This window comes from Saccostrea cucullata, unplaced genomic scaffold, assembly GCF_032062105.1.
Source record: "Saccostrea cucullata isolate Sc308-1 unplaced genomic scaffold, CSIRO_AGI_Scuc_v1 ctg447, whole genome shotgun sequence".
Taxonomy (NCBI): Eukaryota; Metazoa; Mollusca; class Bivalvia; order Ostreida; family Ostreidae; genus Saccostrea; species Saccostrea cuccullata.
In genome coordinates, this window is record NW_026923999.1 from 206,568 (window position 1) to 227,943 (window position 21,376).

Below are 21,376 nucleotides of genomic sequence, written 5' to 3' on the forward strand. Positions count from 1 at the left end.
AGTGGATTGTACATTTATTTTTATAATTTCTTCGAAATAAAAAAAAGTTACTTTTTCATGAATAAATAAATAAATAGATAGATAGATAAATAAATAAATAAATAAATAAATAAATAAATGTACTTTGTTCCGGTTGACCCTGCTTATAGAAAGGTCGATTCGCCAAATATGGAAATTAGCGGGCATCTTCTCAAGTTTCTTATTCTTATTTTCTCCAAGCTTCTTGGAATTTTAAAAGCAATGTTGTAGACCAAATTATAAAATATTGACAAGTTTATTCGAGAAAGATGTTCAAGTGCTGAAATTTTCACACCGTGTTGAAATAATTAAAATACGAAACTTCGTCTACAAAGTGGAAGTTACTTCCGGAATTTCCCGAGTTGAATGACTGTGTAGTATTATTGTAGCATTCTTAGAAAGGGAGGTGGTGTTTAATTAATTTTCAGGCTGCATTTGTGGCTGATTGAGTTTGTTAACTTGGAATAACTTTAAGATGCCGGTGTTCCACACAAAGACGATAGAAAGTATCTTGGAACCAGTGGCTCAGCAGGTAGGTAGAGTTATCTGCTCCTAGTGTTTACATCTTCAGCAGTCGGGTCCTTTCTTCAGAGATATTTGATAATTTTGTAATTTCAATATTTAACTCACTTTATTCATCCGAACAAGGTTTTCAAAGTGGGGATGGATTTTTGCTTCGAAAAACCTCTCTTTGGCTCTACTTTTTTTTCTCGGTGCCAACAAAAATTGAAATGTTAAACATGTTAAACCAGTTTTCCAATCCCCTCTGATCTTGACAGGTTGGAGCCAGGTGTCAAAATGGGGTTTAATATTATAGGCCCAACTGCGACATAAAGATGCGAGGAATTATATATTTTTGGTGTTTCTTTTATCCTCTTTATTCATCCTAAACTTCATGTTTACAACAACATATTTCTCTCTGTAATTTTACATCACATTTTGGAAATTATATCTCAATGTAGCTATTTTATCTCATTTTTGCAATGTGTTCCAACCTATCAATTACCGTATGTCAGATGTCATCAGATTTGTATAATTTTAGTGAATCCTCTGACGGTATCATCTCAGTTGGTTTGTGGAGGTTCAATGTTGAGCAAATAATGTATTAATTATATGAAGTGCAAAGTATTGAACAATTGTGAAGAGAGATAATGATGAGAGAGGTGAAATCTAAAGCTAACACACATAAATCCACTAGGCCACTCTACTCCCTAGTTTTCCATTGAATATAAAAAAAGAAACCCTAGCCTATGTACCTGGTATTTGTTAGTCAACATGATTGTCTGTTTGTTTGTTTTAATCCTTCCATTACAGCCTGCATGTGTTTGTTGTTTAACCAGTAGTTCATCAAGGGATTGGTTTTTTTTTTTTTGAATTGGATAAAATCACCAATATTTTGATATCTTTAACATATAAACTGATATCTTGAACATACATGTAGCTATAAAACACTTAATCTGAAAAGAGATTTTTTTACCTTAATTTAAGGTTCTGAAGAATGTATGCAAGATTTATCTGAACTGGATTGATAAAATGAGACAAGTAGTGATGAGCCTTTGGCTTTTAGCACTCCATGCTATGACCTTTTTATCTACTACACATAAGATTTTCATATTTCTCTTGCATAAGACACATTATCAGATATAATCTGACAGAGGATCAGATATTTATCAGACATATTTACTGATGCTGAAGTCTTGATGCTGGGGGAATCTGTGACAATATTTTTCAAGTGTTGTTAATAGCTGGTCCTACATATATACACAAAGAGTGGTAATCTAACTGTACTACCAGACATTTAATTGAAGAGGTGCTCGCGTTTTTCATCATGAATACAAGTAGATAAGAAGCCTAACAATAAGGAAATAACTGCTGTTGAAGGAAGGCACACACTGTGACCATTATAATGTCTTGTACAATTATTATCCAGTTAACAATGTTGGAAACATAATGAGGTTTGCTGTTTAAGTTACATAACAGGTACTTGGGTAGTTGGTAAGATTAGATTGACAATACACCACACCAGATATTGACAAGTGGCACTGCCTGAGTCGGTATGACAGACAGTTTTACAGAGCTGTGATTCAGCTGTGTATCACCCCTGACTCTCTGCCCTCCAAAGCTTCTCCTATCTGAATTCTGATGATGGAGTTTCTGCCAAATGCTGTGAATGACTAAGTCTTCCACTCAGAGTGAGATCACAATTAAGATCTTGGTTTCATGCCTGAGTCTTAATAATAAAAATAATACTGTACAACCTCCCCCTACATATCATCAGCTTCTCCCTCCCTCTGTTTATTGGGGGTCAGTCACCACTGGTTTGATTGAGGGCTGCTTGGGCAGATACAACATTTTGATTGCTGATTTTGCTGTCATTTACTATCTGTAAGATTCATACTTCTTTTTTATTTAGGATCAACTTAAAAATCTGAGATACTCTACTTCCTCCAACTTTCAAAAAAAAAAAAAATCTATACCCTTGAGCTGGAGGGGCACCTGTTGGGCACTGTGGTCTTATTAAGCCAGTAATATGTATCTTCTGGTCAGTTAGTCAGGACAGATCAAAGTATTGGTAATGACTAATGATGTATCAGCTGTTCGTATTAGTCAATGTTTAGTGGTAAAAAGTAGCCCTGTCTGATGTACTTACTTCTTGTTGATACTGGGACTGACAGTATACAATGGTATAGTTGAAAATTAATGTTACTGTGAAAAATTTAAGTGAATATCAACATCTTTATTTTACCAGCTGTTTTTCAAACAAAAACTTTTAAAAATTTTAACGTCTGAATATGGTGCGACTATTTTAAATTTCTAGAGGTGAGGAGTAGGGATTGTAGCCTTTGACCTCACTAAATGAAAAGATGATGACCGCTTTATGTTATATTTTATAAACACCCCCTTAGCTATGACTTACACTATAATTGTTATTAATATGGTCCACCATGGAAATATTTCATCCTGCGGCTTTGTAGTGTACTTTAAATAAGGAAATGTTTCGCCATTCATTGCCCAGTAGCTGTTAATGGTTGATAAAGTATACACTATATATAAAGTTTATCGACTCCCTCTGACTTGCTGAACACTTGAGATTCCGTGGTAAGAGCCCCTCTATGTTTTAGAGTTCTGAAGAACAATACAGACACTGTGTATCATGTAATCGCTAGGGAAGGAAAAGAAGTCAGGGTGATCTAAGGTTATAAAAATTACATCTCACCGCACAGTTTCCTGTCTGAGGTCTAAGACATTTTACAGAGCTGAACATTGTATACTGCACTTGTCGCAGATTCACCTATTAAACTTTTTAGTGAATGTAATTTTGAGATATTTCAGTGTTTAATATATAAATTGGTAAAAGTAAAAAAGGTAGTAGTCAAGTTTAAGTCCATTTCTTCAGACAAGCATGCATATTTCCTTATTTCAGAATGACCATCACAGATGTGCATGTGGTTGTTTGAGTTATTTATTTGTTCTGCTGAGTCAATCCTGTAAGTCTGGGATGGATATTTTGAAGCCAGTTATTTTTTTGCAGTAGATCTAGATTTTGACATTCCTGATTAACTCATGTAAACATCTTACTTGGCCATTATTCAGCTAGCATTAATGTTACACAGGCGGTCAGAAATCACCAAAGAATTCACCTATGCTATGTTCTTGACCAGAATCATTTTCTCAGGAATTTGCCAGAAACTGAATCAATTTTGTAATGAATGGCATAAAGAAGGGTCAAGGCTATTTGTAATCTCAATTTGATATCCAAAGTTACTATCTATTGGAATGTATAGTTTGTACTTGTTTTTTAGACAAATAAAAGAAATGATCTGTATTCAGTCTAGCAATCTGGGAGTCCAAGATGCTGATGAGTAAAAACATGTTCTTATGGCATCATATTCATAACCTTGGGAATGTATCTAGATATCACAGAGTCAAATGTTGTGAGGAATTTGAAATATTTTGATGGTTTGTAAATTTAGAAAAGAGGCTATCTGAAGTCAGTTAGGGGCTGAGTTTGATAAAACAGGATCAAGGAAGACAGTAGTTAGATTCAGTGGGGGAGGTATGTTTCTGGGGATAGGAAGTCGATTAAGACAACAAAAACCACATGTTGACACCCCCGCTGAGCCTTCACCTGAAGCTCTCAGAGCATTCTCTGACAGTGTATACACAGAACTATACCGTGTCTACATAGAACTACTGTGTATGTCATGTTTTAAAGCATACAGGGATGTAACAATAACATGTTACACAAGAGAGAGAGGGAGAGAGAGAGAGCATATAACTCCAATGGCTTGTTTTGCTGAGAGAGAGAGATTAACCCTTAAAGCTTTACAATCTTAGGATTTCATTCTTGCATGAGATTAAATAACTGTTCCTTTGTGCTGATTTAAGCCGCAGATTAAGGCATGAAGTGCCTACTTAGATTTCACTTTTGGATTAGTGAAGGAGAACAATTACCAAGTTATCTTCCCAATCTTTAATGTTTAACACATGCAGGTTAATAAATAAATATAAAAAATTCTGACACATTGACATGATTTGCTCCTTCATGTCTTTTCCAAACATATTCCTTAAATTAATGTAAACCAAGTAGCAGTTATGTTTGATTAAAAAAATATTGACTCTATATAAGTAGTGCACATGCAGTCATTGTGGCTTTCTTCCATATCCTTTATTCCTTTTACAACTTTAAATACAAATACGATAATTATAAAATGTCAAATGTTAAGTATTTTTATAAGCTGGTCTTCATAGTGGCAGCATTAAATCATTTTAAATGAGTTAACCTGTATATCAAGTTAAGTATCATGGGATAAGCAAAGGATTAATGTTAACTTGGTTAAAGCATTACTTTGATATCAGATTTTAACCCAAGTGTCATTATAATCAGAAGATTTCTACTAGTGCATTAAATACAAAACAAAGAATGATACAGTTTGCAAAAAGTTTGAAGTAAAAGAGTAAAAGAAGAAAAATAGCCAACTTTGATGCAATAAAAGAAACTTCCTTCATGTCCTTAGTGGCAGTGTTGGCCACTCAGAAATGTTCATGTGATATAGCTAAACTCTCCTAGATATGGTATAGCAGATTCTCTTAGTGGTATAGCTAAACTCTCCTAGATATGGTATAGCAGATTCTCTTAGTGGTATAGCTAAACTCTCCTAGATATGGTATAGCAGATTCTCTTAGTGGTATAGCTAAACTCTTCTAGATATAGTAAAGCAGATTCCCACAGTGGCATAGCTACATAAAATCTCCTAGATATGGTATAGCAGATTCTCTCCTGTGTACCACCCTGAGGTCAAGGGTGACAGGTAGAATGTCATGAGTCAAGGGCTGATCATTTTGAGAAGATAATTTAAAAAAAATGAAAACCTAATAAAAAAGCTTCTTAAATTCTACTTCATTCCAGAATTTGCAGCAAAGAAATTCAGTAGTTCCTATGTGACCTAATGACTTTGTATGTGTGTTTGTAGGTTTGACATAATGACTTTGTCTGTGTGTTTGTAGGTTTGACTTTATGACTTTGTCACCTAATGGCATTGTCTTTATGATTTAATGACTTTGTCTGTGTGTTTGTAGGTGTTACTTAACAACTTTGTCTATATGTTTGTAGATGTCACCTTATATGAATTTGTCTGTGTGTTTGTAGGTGTTATATTGAGACTTTGTCTGTGTGTTTATAGGTGATACTTTATTGATTTATTTGTCTGTGTGTTTGTAGGTGTTACATTAAGACTTTGTCTGTTTGTTTGTAGGTGTCCAGACTGGTCATTCTCCATGAGGAAGCTGAGGATGGGAACGCTATGCCTGACCTGGCTCGTCCAGTTCAGACAGTCAAACTGGCCGTCGACAATCTGGTCAAGGTAGGTCATACCAGATGATAAGCCAACGTTTAAACTTAAAATACAGTAGATTCTTAAATATTATCAATTCCAGTGAAGTGTAACATTTTGCATTACATCACAACGTACTGGTATTTTGACTAATGCTCTCAAAGTAAATACTACACGCCTCCTAACTGCAAGCTTTACAATTGGTAGTTTCTCCTTATCCCTTATTGGTTGCACGTGAAACAGACTATTTCAGAAAAATACCAACAAGAAACATAAAGGTTGTGGTTAGGAAGCATTTACTATTTACCTTGAGCTCAGCTGTCAAAATAGGTTTTGACACAATGCAAAATATTACACTTCACTGGAATTGATAATAAATGTGAAGAATTCAAAATTCCATAATTTCTTGAGAATTTTTTGTATCGCTAAAATACGTAAAATTTTCTGATCAACTGTTAAACTGCTCAATCTCATATTCAAATTGCCAATATTTTACATTATTGAGTCATTTTACTATAAATTTATGAAATACTGTCAAAATGTATTAAATCTTCAATACTTTAAACTACTTTGATACTGGATAGTCACTGGAACAAACAATAGCTGGAGTAGCTTGCTGAATTTAATACATGAAATTTAAGGAATTGGGATAGCTCAATTAAATATTGTGAAAGTAAATAAATTCCTGCCATTTGTGACAGTAGAAGAGAACAAAACTCTTAGCTTACTCTATATAAACTTAGTAGGAATGACCCATAGGAATCCAAACAGAGATGACATAATCACAATAGTTCTCTCCCCTTGGTCAGTAGATCATTGTCAGTTTAATATGTGAAAATTAAAACCTCCTCCTTCTGGTTCATATAACCCTGGTAAGGTGAAATGAATAAAATTTCATTACCAGGGTATCTATTGCTGTAAATCACTTTTTCATGAGCATAGAGCAGTAATCACAATTTCTGAAAATTTTATCTCGCTAATAAGGAGTAAATGTTTTTCTAGCAAAATTAAGGTGTCACGAAAATTCTGTGATCTATACTGTATAGCAGGTTAAAATCGCGGTCGGAAAAGATCGCAATTTGTTCAATTTTCAGCAAATCGCGGTCGTTTGAATTCGCGGAAAGAAAAAAAAATACATTTCTTAACAGTACTTGCAAGCATTTTTCTTTAGGTATATATTGTCTGAACTGTTATTTTCCGTCTGTATCTTACGAAAGTCTGTTCATGTAAATCGCACATATCAGACAGGAAAGGCAAGTCTATATATTGTGTCAATTTTGAGCCCGATTAGATAATAACGAAACACAGGACTGACCCGCTTTGAAGTCAATATAATGTTATACATTCAGAATATTTTTTTTTTATTTCCGAGTCCAAATAAAAAAAAGTAGTAGTCAAATTGTTGAACTTTTAATTATACTATTGAAATTAATTAATTGTCTTTACCCCGTTTACTTCGCAAGTGCCTTGATTAAAGGTAATCACTGAACAATACGTATGGGTGAAATTATACAAGATTGTTTAATTAAATAATTACATTGCACGTCTACTAGATGGCAAAACTACCGTAATCGTTAGCCATAGAAATTAATTTAACAATTAATAAGTTTTACAAAACACCTACAACTACGTGTTTGTATACACTCTCATAATTATAATGGCAGTCTACATCTAATCATAGATGATAATAAAATTTTAATTTATCCTTATAAATCTTTTCATATGAATTATTCACTGTATGTTGAACTTTTTTGCATAGAGCAGTAATCATAATTTCTGAAAATTTCATCTCGCTAATAAGGAGTAAATGTTTTTCGAGCTAAATTAAGGTGTCACGAAAATTCTGTGATCTATAGTTAATTGTACAATACCATGTATACATAAATATGTAGTAAGAAGTGTAAATTGTTTCTGCAAGACATTTTTTGGCTGAGGATTGGTGTTTTTGAGATTTATTATCAGTTATGAGTCATATTGCTTTTTTATTGATGAAAGGAAATATGGTTTCTATAATCGCAGACAAAGCAGGGCCTTGAGAGAAAATAATATTGATAATGCATTGGTTTGTGCATTATTTCTCCATTGTTTAGGTTCAGTCAACAGCTGCAGATGTCTGTGACTAATGCATGTATCTGGGTAAAGGAATATCAGTAGAAAAGTCTGGGTTTTACCAGACTGACAATTCAATTAAGGGGTATTTGTGGGTCTGGGATATGGGGATAGAGAGAAAGAAGGGTAAAGGGATAGACAGATTAAGGGATACTGATATATATAGGGATAGAGGGATAATGGAATACAGGGAAGAGAGATAATTTGAGTGGACCGAGAAAGGAATTATGATAAATGAAAATGTTTAAGACAGTTTAAGACAATTGAACAAAATGACAGTTTTCGAATTTTTTTTCATCTATTATGTACTCTGAATTTTTTTTCATCTATTATGTACTCTACAATCTAGAAATGTTTTTGATATTTAACCCTTGCAAGCACAAAACCTGAGACTTGTGATGATGAAAAATTGTATGAAATAGCATTTTACATAGTATTGTCTTTAAAACAAATAACAAAATATTCGTAGCCCCATATTCCTGTTGTGTTGCATGAGATTATTCTCAAAGTACAAACTTCCTTGAATGTTGTAAAGATTTTAAAGCAATATATGATTGTTTTTTATCATAGCTTGATTTAAAAAATTGCCAAAGATTAATTTGAAAAATCAGGAAATAAAATAAGAATTTTAGAAACTTAGAGAAATGCTTCCTTAATTAAGAAATACCAGATAAAAATGTGCTCTCCTTAGATAAATGATTTTTCACAATATTGTCATTTAAACATTAAGTGTGTAAAATTAATTTTCTCAAAAAAAATATTTGTTCTCTTTAAAGAGAAGTGGTTGGGGCGAGTGGGGGGGGGGGGTAACTTATGTATTTTGATTGTGAATCTTATGAAAGCTTTGTATTTGTGCTGTCTGCACATGTGTAAAGTAAGGATGGTAAAGATATTTTATGATGCTAGAAACAGAGATTCTGTATCATGATAAAGTTTCTCTGTCATGTAGAATGTTAAGTATTATCAACATGATTATCATGCATGTACATATTAAATACTTAATATGCAGAGCCAATGGTTTTAGCAATGTAGAGTTACTCCCCTTTATTGTATTGCTTAAAAATTGTTCTTAAAATACTTTTTTGGAAATATAATATCCAAAAACTTACCTGGTATTTATTCCATGATCCTCAAGCATTAAATAAAAATCAGACTGACAACGCATAAAGCTTTACCATGTTTACTGTCATTGGTATGAATATAATGAAGTGTTTCACAGTTTTGTAAAGTCACATATAATATGTATAAGCACATACTGTATACAGGGAAATATTCGCCCCCGTTTTATTTTCGCCCCTTTCGCCCTGACCTCGATTGGGCAAAATTAAAAAGGGGCGAATTCAAAGAATATAGTATAATTTCATAAACAGAACTGTGACTGGGCGAATTTAAAACGGGGCAAAATTGTTTTCAACTGTTAAAGGGCGAAAATAAAACGGGGCGAAAATAACCCTGTATACAGTATTGATTTTGTAGCTTTTTTAGCCTGTGACTGATATTTAATATATGTTTTTTTTTGTCTGTGAACTAAATTTTTTTGTCTGTTTTGTTTGTAGGCAGTATATGACACAATAGGTGACCTATATTCCAAAGTATGTATTTGCCTGTGACCTATATTATTTTGTCTGTTTTTTTTTTGTAGGTGGGATATGACACAATCAATACTGACCTATATTCCAGTGTGTGTATTTGCCTGTGACCTATATTTTTTGTACCGTTTTATTTATAGGTGGGATATGACACAATCAATAGCAGTGAGGACCAGATTTTGAAGCAGGATATGCCCCCTGCTCTGAACCGAGTAGAGGAGGCGTCGCTTCTCCTTCTCCAGGCCTCTGAGATGTTACGGACAGATCCGTACTCTGCCCCCGCCCGCAAGAAACTCATAGAGGGATCAAGGGGTAAATATCAGAGATAATATTTCACCTGGACAGAATTCTTACCTTTTCTGTAATCAGTTGTATTTGAGGTAAATTAATTCCACTGTAACGTAACTGTCTTGATGTTTATTGGTTTGTTTTAGGTATCCTACAGGGAACGTCTTCACTGTTACTGGCCTTTGATGAGTCGGAGGTGAGGAAGATCATCCGTGTCTGTAAAAACGTCCTGGAATACCTAGCCATTACAGAGGTGGTGGACAGAATGGAGGACCTGGTTACTTATGTCAGGGTAAGTGTGTGTGGGGGGGGGAGGGGTGTGGGGGAGTTACCTAACCATTACAGAGGTGGTGGACAGAATGGAGGACCTGGTTACTTATGTCAGGGTAAGTGTGTGTGTGTTTGGGGGGGGGGGGGGTTAGAAAGTTACCTGGCCATTACAGAGGTGGTGGACAGAATGGAGGACCTGGTCACTTATGTTAGGGTAAGTGTGTGTGGGAGGGGAGGACGGTGTAGGGGGGTTACCTGGCCATTACAGAGGTGATGGACAGAATGGAGGACCTGGTTACTTATGTTAGGGTAAGTGAATGTAGAGGGTAAGGGAGGGAGGAGCTGCTTTACTCAGTTGTTGTTGTTTTTTTTAAGAATATAACCCCTGTGTTGACTGAAATATTGATTTAGAGGGGTAGAATTTACCCGTATGTTAACTCAGATGTTGAATTTAAGAATTTAACTCCTGTGTTGACTAGGATGATGTTTTTTTCTTTTAAGAATTGAACCCCTGTGACTGGTGTTGACTTAGTTGTTGATTCATTTTTTCAGAATTTGACCCCTGTGTTGACTCGGATGACTAAAGAAGTGGATGCCAGGGAGAAGGAATTGACCCACCAAGTCCACCGTGAGATGCTGACCCGGTCCCTGGAACAGGTGAAAAACCTCACACCTGTCCTAATTAGTGGGATCAAGACATACATCACCGTCAAAGACTCGGGTAAACTAACTTCAAATGCTGTCAAAGAATCAAAATATGTGCAAAAAATTTTTTGACTCAGTTTAAAAGTGCAACTCTGTTGTTAAGGTTCAGATTACTGAATTTTTCAAAATGAAAGTGTAAATAATAATCCTGTTTACTGATGTATAGGTAAAAATCCCCAGGACACACAAGCCAACAGAGACTACCTGGTGAGAAAGATGTCTGACGAAATCCATGAAATAATCCGAGTCCTTCAGCTGACAACGTATGATGAGGAGGAATGGGATGCTGATGACATCACCGTGATGAAGAAAGCTCAGGTGAGTGGTCTTGATACAGCTTGAGAGCCTCCCTGAAAGCTCAGGAATATTGGCAAATCTCAGATACAAAGTAAAAAGAAGCTGAAAGATTATTTTCTTTGAAGTTAAATATAGAACTTCATTGCGGGAATTTTTGTGTGGAAAGATTTATGAGGCTGTTAATTTGATTTACATTATAACTTTTTAGAGTGGTATTGAGCAGAAGATGAAACAGGCCACTGATTGGCTGCAGGATCCTGCTGCTTTGATTGGTAGTTTAGGTAGGTCAGAGTTCACCAACATGAAGGAAATGTAATCATTTTTCTTGCTTCTATTTATCTACAAATTTATATGAATTACTAGTGAAAGGTTGCTTTCTTCTGTTCAAATGATAACTCGACCTGAAAATTTGAAAAAAGAAGTGCATTTGTTTCTCAGAAGAGGGAGAAAACTACATACTTTGTATATTTTAAAGTGAATATGAGGTACCACACTTTTGAGAGTTAATGTACCGTAAATGGACATATAATTTACTTGTAGGAGACAAGGCCCTTCACCAGGTTTTAGATGACGCCAGGAAGATTGCAGAAAGATGTACAAACCCAGCAGACCGCGACCAGATTCTCAAAACCGTGGGAGACATCGAGTCTATGGTGGACGCACTGTGTGAGCTCAGGCAGCTTGGAAAGGTACACAGATATTTTCAAATCAGAGAATTCAGATCAAGTCCTGAATAAAGAGTTGAACTTCAGTATCTTGAACACTGTTACTATGCTTATGTTGAAGTGCCAACCAATTATTTAAAAAAATAATTTTATCCCTTAAGTACTTAGATATCTCAAAGTTTTTTTCCTTGGTCCAGTGATTAATTTTTCTTTTACATGTACTTACAAAGTTTAACTGATAGTAATGTTTCTTTTATTCAGGGAGATTCCCCACAAGCTATGTCACTTGCCAGAGAGATTCAGAAAAAACTCGGAGACTTACAGAACATGACCAATGTGGCGATCGCAAACACTGAGCGGAGTGGAATACGACGACCAGCTCCAACTGTTGACGGCAAAGTGGAGCAGGCCAGGACATGGCTAGCCAATCCTGGAATGGACGATAAAGGCCTAGGTGGGTATCTGGTATTACTAGTTCATCTCTGTTTCATTTTTTTATGCATCCGGATGGATAGATCTGGAACATATACAATGTATATTGTTTTTGTCCTGACTGTCTGTTTGTCTGTTTATCTGTTTCTCCGTTCGTCTCTCTGTTGTCAACTTTAACCTTCACCATAACTATTGAACCATGAGAGATAGAGAATTCATATTTGGTATGCATACTCCACTAATTAAGCTCTGTCAAATGACCCCATGGTCAGTGACCTTGTGATCTTGACTGTGACCTATATTTTTCACCATGGAATGCTTCTTCATATGAATTTTCGCTATATATAGAGTTTCTTGATTATGTTATTGTGTGGATGAGTAAAAGTTTACTGTAGCTATAATTATGTTTACCAGGTGAACAGGCCACTCGATTAGTCGTGGCAGAGGGAAGAAAGATAGCTAACTCCTGTACTGAGCCTCAGAGGACAGAACTCCTCAGGTTGTGTGACGAGACAGAAATATTAACCAATCAGCTCGCAGACCTCATCAGAAATGGACAGGTAAAAGGCAGAAATAACAAAATCAAATTTTGGATTTGTTAACAGTGAAAATGAGATAAGATTATAAATTTGATTAAACTTTTATTTGTTGAAAATTTTCAGGGAAATTCGCCCCAGGCCCGAGCCATTGCTAACCACCTGTCAGAGAAGTTGTTCCAGCTGAAAGGCAAAATCAAGGAGGCTCTCATCAACCAGGTAGGGAAAGAGGGATCAGGAAAATTGGAAATATTTTATCAAATATATATAAGATGACTATAGACAGGTTTTAGTTAGTTGATGATTAACATTGTTTTGTAACCTGTAGGTGGCTGAAGATTTTATTGACATCTCTACCCCTCTGAAGCATCTCAGTGAGGCAGCTATAGTTCCCCTAGGTAAGTCATTTCTCTGAAAGGCCCTAGAAGGCCCAAGTGATCCCTTGGGCAAGCTCCATATCTATCTACAATCTTCAATGAGTCTCGGAGGTTTCTATACATATGCAATTTTTCTAGCTACAAGTGTCAAATAAAACACATGTTTTGTTTATAAGTCTGTTTTCTTTCAACTCATCACATGAAGCTACGTTTTTGCTGAGTATGAAGACTCCCTCCTTTCTTTTGACAGGTACCCCAGGAAGAGATCAGAACTTTGCTGAGAAGTCTCGAAACTTTGAGGGTCATGCCAACAAACTTGCTGACACAGCTAAAATGGTGGCCACTGCTGGAGGCTGCCGTAACAAGAAAACCGTGGAAGAAATCTTCAAAACCTCGGCCCAGGTACAGAAACAAATTTTTTACCTTTGTTACTCACATGGTGGTTTCAGAAATTCTGTGTTCTTGGTACTGTAAATTGTGACCTTGCGAAGGAAAAAAAAATTAAGGAATTATAGTTACTTGCTTTAAGCAGAAAATTAATTACCTTGCTCTTTAAGAGAAATTTGATTATTCAAGAAAGGGGAAGAGGGTAATATTGAGGAATTAGTTCGTAATGTATTTCAGAGATGATGTTCATTACACCATAGATGTTAAATACTGTCAGTTTTTCAGAAAGTTCCATTCTTAATCACTTTCATTTTGTCTCTGTAGGTGGACGACCTGACCCCACAGTTGACGACGGCTGCTAAGATTGTGTTCCAGGATCCGACCAATCAGGCGGCTCAGGAACACTTTGACCTGATGAAGAAACGCTGGATGGACAACATGGAGAGACTGCGAGGCCTGGTGGACGAGGCTGTCGATTCTTCTGCTCTTATCAAGGCTGAAGGTGAGTTATCTGGTTGGCTTCAAAGCAGTTCACTTTGGAGAAAATTTTGTCTGTGCATTCCATACTATGAAACTTGTGAATCTATAGTATATATATGTGATCAAAATGAAAAGTTTTCTTTTAAAAATTTTCAAACAGGTCTTATTTGTAAGTGTTTCTAATACTTTTACAAACAGATCCATTCTTCAAAATTTTATTTTGCCAATATCATTAGATATGTTTTGATGCATTTGTAGAGGAGGGAATTTTACGAGACACAGAGAGAGTTGAGGATGCGATCCAGATGAAGGATCCTCCAAGAATCGGGGCCCATGCCTCTAACATCGCCCGCCGGGCCAACCGCGTCCTACAGGTTGCTCAACAAGAAGCTGAAAACAGTGAAGATCCCAAATATGTAGACCACGTCAACCAAGCAGCTTCTAACCTTAGATCAAGTATGGAATTAGCTCCCTCAGATCGCTTTGTTTCTGTTAGAATTTTTTTTTGTCTTGTATGAAAGATAAAGAAATATTCATTATTTTACATGACGTTGTGAATTGGTTGAAATCTGTTTTAATGTATCAATACAGATTTAGGTCTTATAGAGTGTATGTATACAATCCATTGTCTTTATTTCTTTGAACTTGCTTTGAACCTACTGCAGTTAATGTCATTTTAAAAAAGGAGATGTAATTTTTTACTCAGAGGTAATGAAATACATGTAAACGTTCAGTTGTAAAACAAGAAAGGATAACGATAACAGCAGATTTACTCTGAATAACCGTATAAATAAATGTTAAATAAATCTAAAATTTTCTGCTTCAGTAATGAACAATCTTCTGTACATTGTATTAATTCACTAACTCACATTATGATGTTTAAACTGAGTAAGTTGGTATCATATGAAGGGTGAGTATTTGTTATTCAGAGGCCTTACAAGATATTGGCCTCAAATATGTTTATTAATGAATTTAATGTAAACCAATAATTTTCATTCACATTTGTAAATTAGAGAATTCTTATTCATTGATTTCAGTAAGATTTTTGACTAGATGTATTTTCATTTATGGATTCAAATCAGTTATTTGATGTGACTGAATTTCAGCTATTGCTCCAATGGTGCAGGGAGCTAAAGGTGTCTCTCTGAATCCAGCCGACACTAATGCCCAACAAAACTGGAGGAAGGCCAATCAGAATGTATGTAACATTTATAGCTGTTAATTACACCACTCAGAATGTTCCTAACGTTTACAGGAGTGTAATATAATGATCATACAGGAAGGCCAATCAGAATGTAACATTTACACCATATAATATAAACATTACCAGTAAGAGATACTTACATGTATTGTGATTTTTGTGAAAACATACAAAAGTAGTTCATTTTCTGAAATTTAATTGATAATTTTTATTTTTTTTCCATTATCTATCTAATGCCTCTGTAGTACGATTCACTGTAACAGGCTTGTAAGATTTGGTGTAAATTTAATGAACTTCATTTGTTACAAGGAGAAAGTTTGATTTTATTCCTTCATTTTGTTTTGCTGACTTACTGTAAATGTTTTTTGAATGTTCTATTTTTAGCTGATTGACGCTGTCCGTGACGTTAGGGGTGCTGTAACGGTTGACGCCGGTGTGGATCAGTTTCCCCCTCCACCACCCCCCGACCTGTCCGAGCTCAAAATCTCAGGTACGTGTCAACAGGTAAAACCTTTATAGAGTCAGGTACCAGTATATAGATTTTCAATAGGGTCATGTTATGTATTTCATGTAGAGTTCTCATTTAATGTACATGCTTCATGTATAAAAGCATTTAGAAATTTAGATATAAAATGTTATCTTGAAATCTAAATTACGATCTTGCATAATTAATTTTCATTTATATTTAGCTCGTTCATAGAATATGTATAGGAATTTGGTAACCTTTATTTATAATACAATAAATGTATTAATCATTGTTTATATGCAGAATACTGCAGAATTTAGATAGATTGGATTTTTAGAAGTTGATGATCAAACCTGTAATAAACAAAATAGATTAACTGCCCTGAACAACAATTTATATTTTCTACCAAAAAATATTTTTACTGCATTACTTATTTACTTTGTAATATAAAGTAGGTCTGAATATTTTGTTTGTCCATGTAACACCTTAGATAATTATAGATGTGAATGCCTCCTCTAGAGATTCATATAAAATTTACTGTATCACGTTAACTCCTTGTATTAATGTTCATGTTGTTGACTAGTTGTGTTCAACTATTTATTGTAGAATATTTGCATTGTATCACAGTTTCTGTTATAATTGGATACACCGCTTTATAGATACCACATTAAGCTGTGTTGTAATGGCCTTGGCTTTTCTCCTGTAGACTTGTATGGCCCCCCAAAGTGGGAGCCTGTGGCCCCCAGTCGAGTCCGATCTCAGGCCGCCCCAATCAGTCCGAGACCCCCTAGGGCTCCAGCCTTCTCCCCCCACAGTGACCCCTACTATAGAAACGTGTCCGCTAGAGGTAGATTGCTTCCCAGCATGCCGCTCTGCTCAGTTTGAGAGGTGTTGCCTCCCTTGTCAATTTGAGAGTTGTTATCTCCCTTCCCTGATCCATTGGTTGATTTTGAATGTGTTAAACATTTTTTATCTGTGTGCAAAGCAGGGGCAGAGACGCATTGATTATTTCACATGAATGAAGATGTTAAAACTCAAAATTACAGTATTCTTTGAAAGGAAAGGGAGAGCTTTTAATATTAAGGTTAACTATTGAGGAAATGGATCATTTTCAAAAACAGATTTATATTCTGTACAAAAAAGATCAAAGGCAAAACATTACTGTAATACTGAATTTAAATTTCATGTATAAGTGAAAATATCTTATTTGGTTGTCCAGATTCATGTATTATTAAATTTGATTGGCTTTCAGTTTGGTTGTTACTGATAAATTCAATCCTCTATCAAAATTAATTACATTAGGTGACAATATTCTATCATTACAAAGCAGGAAAATGATGCAGCCTGCTCCATTGCATATGGTTAGGTGGTTCAGAGTGTGGTATTTGTTTCTGTTTAGTGATGTTGTTTGTTGTATTTTACAGAGGATGAAATTCCTCAGGAAGAAACTGCTCCTGCATGTAAGATTATTTACCCCCTGTGTGTCACCTGTAATCAGACTGTGTACCCTATGTGTTGTGTTAAATTCTGTAATCCAGACTCTGCACTGTGTCACACCCAGGATTCTAACACATGTCTCCCACAACTAAACCGCTGGTCCACTGTGGTTTGTCAGTCTCTTATAGAAGAACAGATTCTAGGCATGTTTACTTTCAAGAAATTAACTGGAAGTGTTGTTAATTTGATTATTTTGACAATGTTTTCAAAAACTGAGAAAAGCTTATATCAATCTGATTGAAATACAACTCTGTAGAGTTTATTTATCTTTTGTATTTTAATCTGAATGAGCTCAAGCAAAATAATTTTTTTTACCAAAATTTCATAGGGAATGTGTTTAATAGGAAATCTTAACCACAGTGTACCAAACAAAATGATAAATGTGTTTGATTTTTGCACCATCGTAATGAATTCCACTTCACAGCACTTGTATTTATTAAATATCTTTTGTATCTGATAGTTACATGAATTGTATTTTATATACAATCACTCATCACTTGTAATTTTAAACATAGTAAATGTATTTTGTATGTATAGAGCACAGATAGAATTTTGCAGGATAGGAACTCACATTGTATAAGACTATATATCTATAGTGTTTATATTGTTTGTATACTAGTACATCATTTCATAACAGTTAACTGAGGGATGTGTAATACCATCGTCTCCCTGTGGTTATCCTCACATCCTCTGTCATCTCATCATCTCATTCTTTATTTCCTCGTTAGTTCCGGACCAGTTTGCCGACGGACCAGTGATGTTCCGACCTGAAGGTATCTCCCATCATAACGCAGGCTTACCTCCCCTGTCTTCTGTTGCCCCCGTTTTATTATTTCTTTCACAGCGGAAATCCACTGCTTGTTTTTTATTTAGGAAAACTTAATTTTCCTATGTTTCACTTTCTATATTTTATCTCATTTTCTTCGTTTTGTTAATTTAAATTTTGTCACCATTATTTGAGTGTTTTAGATATTAGAGATAAAGATTTTTTTTTTTGTTATTATTTTTTTTTTGTTTATTTTTTTCAAATCTTATTGTGTTTTAAGTTATTTTTATTTGCACATTAAACTTTATTTATATATACAGAAAGCACTTACCTATAATGTTCCTATGAATAGACTGATATTTATAAACAACCCTGCATTATATATGTAGCTTTAATCAGAGACTATAAGACATGTTGGCTGTTCGCAGATCATTATAAGCTTATTGCATCAGCAGTAAATTAAGCATTTGAAACAGCACGGAAAAAATATCCCAAAGATGTACAATTTGTATCCATGCTTCATTATTGTAAGATGTACTTATTCAAGCTAGATATCAGTAAATTAATGATTTATAACGATTAGTGTTTTATATGTAGCATATCGTATATCCACAATGTACCAGTTGTATATATTTATCCTGTATGTAATGAATGGACGGTTTCATTTTCAGCGACCTTGCATCAGGACCCCCTTTACCAGGGACAGTCCTGTGCCCCCATGGTGCCCCCACCCCCCGTACCCCCACCCCCTCAGGAGTTTGGGTACTATGGCAGAGGTGCTGTACAAGAGTGTATATTATTAACCTGGCCTTCGTGTGCATCATTTATTTCTTCCTTTTCAGTTGTGTGTGATGATTTTACTTTTTGTTTAGTTTATCCAATGAACCAGTTAGAATATTTATTTCAACCCATTCCTAAAAGATTTTTCTTTTCAGTTCTAAAGAATACTCCAAGTTTCCTTATTACCCAATTTTTGTTGAAGTTGTGTATCCATCTGTTGTTTTGTTAAAAGAGAGAATTAATAGTAATATATTTTGGCAAAGGGAATATAAACATTGTTTCAATAAAACTGTTCTGTAAAGTATTGTCAAATTTTAGAATAATTTTCTTCATGCAGAGCTGTCTGATGACATTTTCAATTTTTTAAAAAAGAAAAACATACTCATTATTTATGAGTTATAGGCTCACAAGGGGGTTGTTATGCTTGTATTGGAAATAGAAATAACAATGTAGATTTCTCGACTTTTGAACTGAGTAATACATGTATGACTGCATTATCTCTTTAGTTTTTAAGGTCCACAGAATTAATCATTCTTCTTAATCAAACAGAATTCTCTTCACTTAATATTTACATACACATTTTCAAAGACATCTTAAGTACATGTATTTTTATTTCACTTATGACAATTTGCTATGGCCAGTGTTGTAATTACATGTAGTTTATAGATTGAGGATCCAGAGTTGGGGATGCCTATTCTGAAAGTGGGAATGAAAATACAACAATTATCAATACTGTAAACGTATTACATTTAGCGGTGTATTCTATTTAGTGATTTTGGGGGAAAGCAGAGTCCGCTAATTCAAGTACATCGCTAAATGTCTAGTATAATAACTTTTATAACTAGCAAATTCAGACAGCGCTAAATCAAATCCACACTAACTTGTTGAAAATTGAATTTCCGCCAAGTATTGTACACGCCAAATATAATACATTTACAGTAATTATGAAGGGGAAAATATATTGTCTTGTTTGGCATTCACAGCTCTGGGTCAGAGCATGATAATCTGACCTCACATTTGTTGACAGGTTTCCAGGAAGTGATCCTGTTTGACCTCTGACCTTTATGATGCACCCTGACCTAACAACCTCTTCACCTCTCCAGATCTGAATGATCTCTTAGACAGCAGAAAATATTCTCTCTCTGTTTTTCTTAAAAAGCAGGAAAATAATTTTTACTTAATTTCATTTGCATGACCACAAATAATTTAACACAGTATGTTTTAAACAGTATGATTTGATTTTCAGAAATGGAATCAATTGAAGTTGATTAAATAAACTATCTTATAAAAATGTTGATATGAAGCTATTACAATGCAAATTTTTTTTTATGTCACTGAGTCAATACAGATTTATCTAATAGGTATTTCTGAAATTATATAAATGGGAGATTTTACATAACCAGTAATGTTAATGTTTAATATATTGATTGTGGAAATTAAGAACTGTTTATAAGTCATGTTTGTACACATTATAGATGGCGCCCCTCCTCGCCCCCCTCTACCCAATGACAATGCCACACCCCCTAGACCCCCACCCCCAGAGACAGATGATGAGGATGAGGCAGCCTTCCCCACCCCACAGGCCAATCAACCCATTATGGTGAGTATCTCAATAAATTGGCATTGACCTTGTTTTACATTCTTGGGAAGCTTTTCATCAGTATTGAATACCTTATTTTCTGAAATCATGCCTATCTGTATTTGTTAAATAATCATTTGTCAGTTGCAATGAACAAACACACACACACACACTATTTCATTCTTGAATCAATAAAACAAAGTTTGAAATATGATTTATGCAGATGGCAGCTCACGCTCTTCACATGGAGGCTAAACAGTGGTCCAGTAAAGACAATGACATCATTGCTGCCGCCAAGAAAATGGCCCTCCTCATGGCAAAACTTAGTCAGCTGGTCAGGTGAGTTAACTCAACTCAGGGCAAAACTTAAGTCAGCTGGTCAGGTGAGCGAACTCTACTCAGGACAAAACTTAGTCAGCTGGTCAGGTGAGCTAAATCAACTCATGAAAAAACTTAGTCAGCTGGTCAGGTGAGCTAAATCAACTCATGACAAAACTTAGTCAGCTGGTTAGGTGAGCTAACTCTACACAGGATGAAATCTGCAGTTCTGGCAATCAAACTCAATTAACGATAAAACGAAGTCAGCTGATCAGGCAGACTTTCTCTACTCATGGCAAAAATGTCTGCTCAGGTTAATTGACTCATGGCAAAACTAAGTCTGCTTGAGGTATCTCTACTCATGGCAAATCTGAGCTGGTCAGGTGAGCTTAAAATCTCATGATTTTCAATGAATATATTTAAGGAAGCAAAACACTTATGTGTTTCTTTTCTGTAAATTATTTTTGCAACTGAGCATCTATTTCATGGGGAGGGGTGATTACTGCAGTCAATCAAAAAGTTGAGATTTCTTACAAATGATATGATAATGTTGATAGGTTGTGAGGTGACCTTGATATCGTGTTAATGAGGTGACCTTGATTTTGTTTGTAGAGGAGAGGGAGGAACAAAGAAGGACCTGATAGCTACAGCTAAAGCCATCGCTGAGTCCTCAGAGGAGGTCACCAAACTCGCCAAAAAACTCGCAGCTGAGTGTACCGACAAAATGATGAGGAAGGTAAAGTAAAAGGATTTAATGAAACATATAGTAAAGCTTAAATATA

General features: G+C 35.1%; 1 protein-coding gene across 1 annotated transcript; it reads left to right on the forward strand.

The window, feature by feature from the left end:
* Positions 1–276: 276 nt before the first annotated feature.
* Positions 277–21,330, forward strand: LOC134265432 (vinculin-like; the record flags this gene model as incomplete). Its single annotated transcript, XM_062747637.1, has 22 exons — positions 277–550; positions 5,775–5,882; positions 9,691–9,862; positions 9,985–10,130; positions 10,661–10,829; positions 10,980–11,131; positions 11,319–11,391; positions 11,651–11,799; positions 12,037–12,229; positions 12,622–12,767; positions 12,870–12,962; positions 13,072–13,141; positions 13,371–13,522; positions 13,832–14,009; positions 14,246–14,443; positions 15,094–15,185; positions 15,573–15,678; positions 16,361–16,501; positions 18,589–18,693; positions 20,173–20,297; positions 20,500–20,615; positions 21,207–21,330. Coding segments are annotated over exons 1-22 (2,865 nt in total), but the record flags the coding sequence as incomplete, so codon positions are not given.
* Between the last annotated feature and the right edge of the window lie 46 nt (positions 21,331–21,376).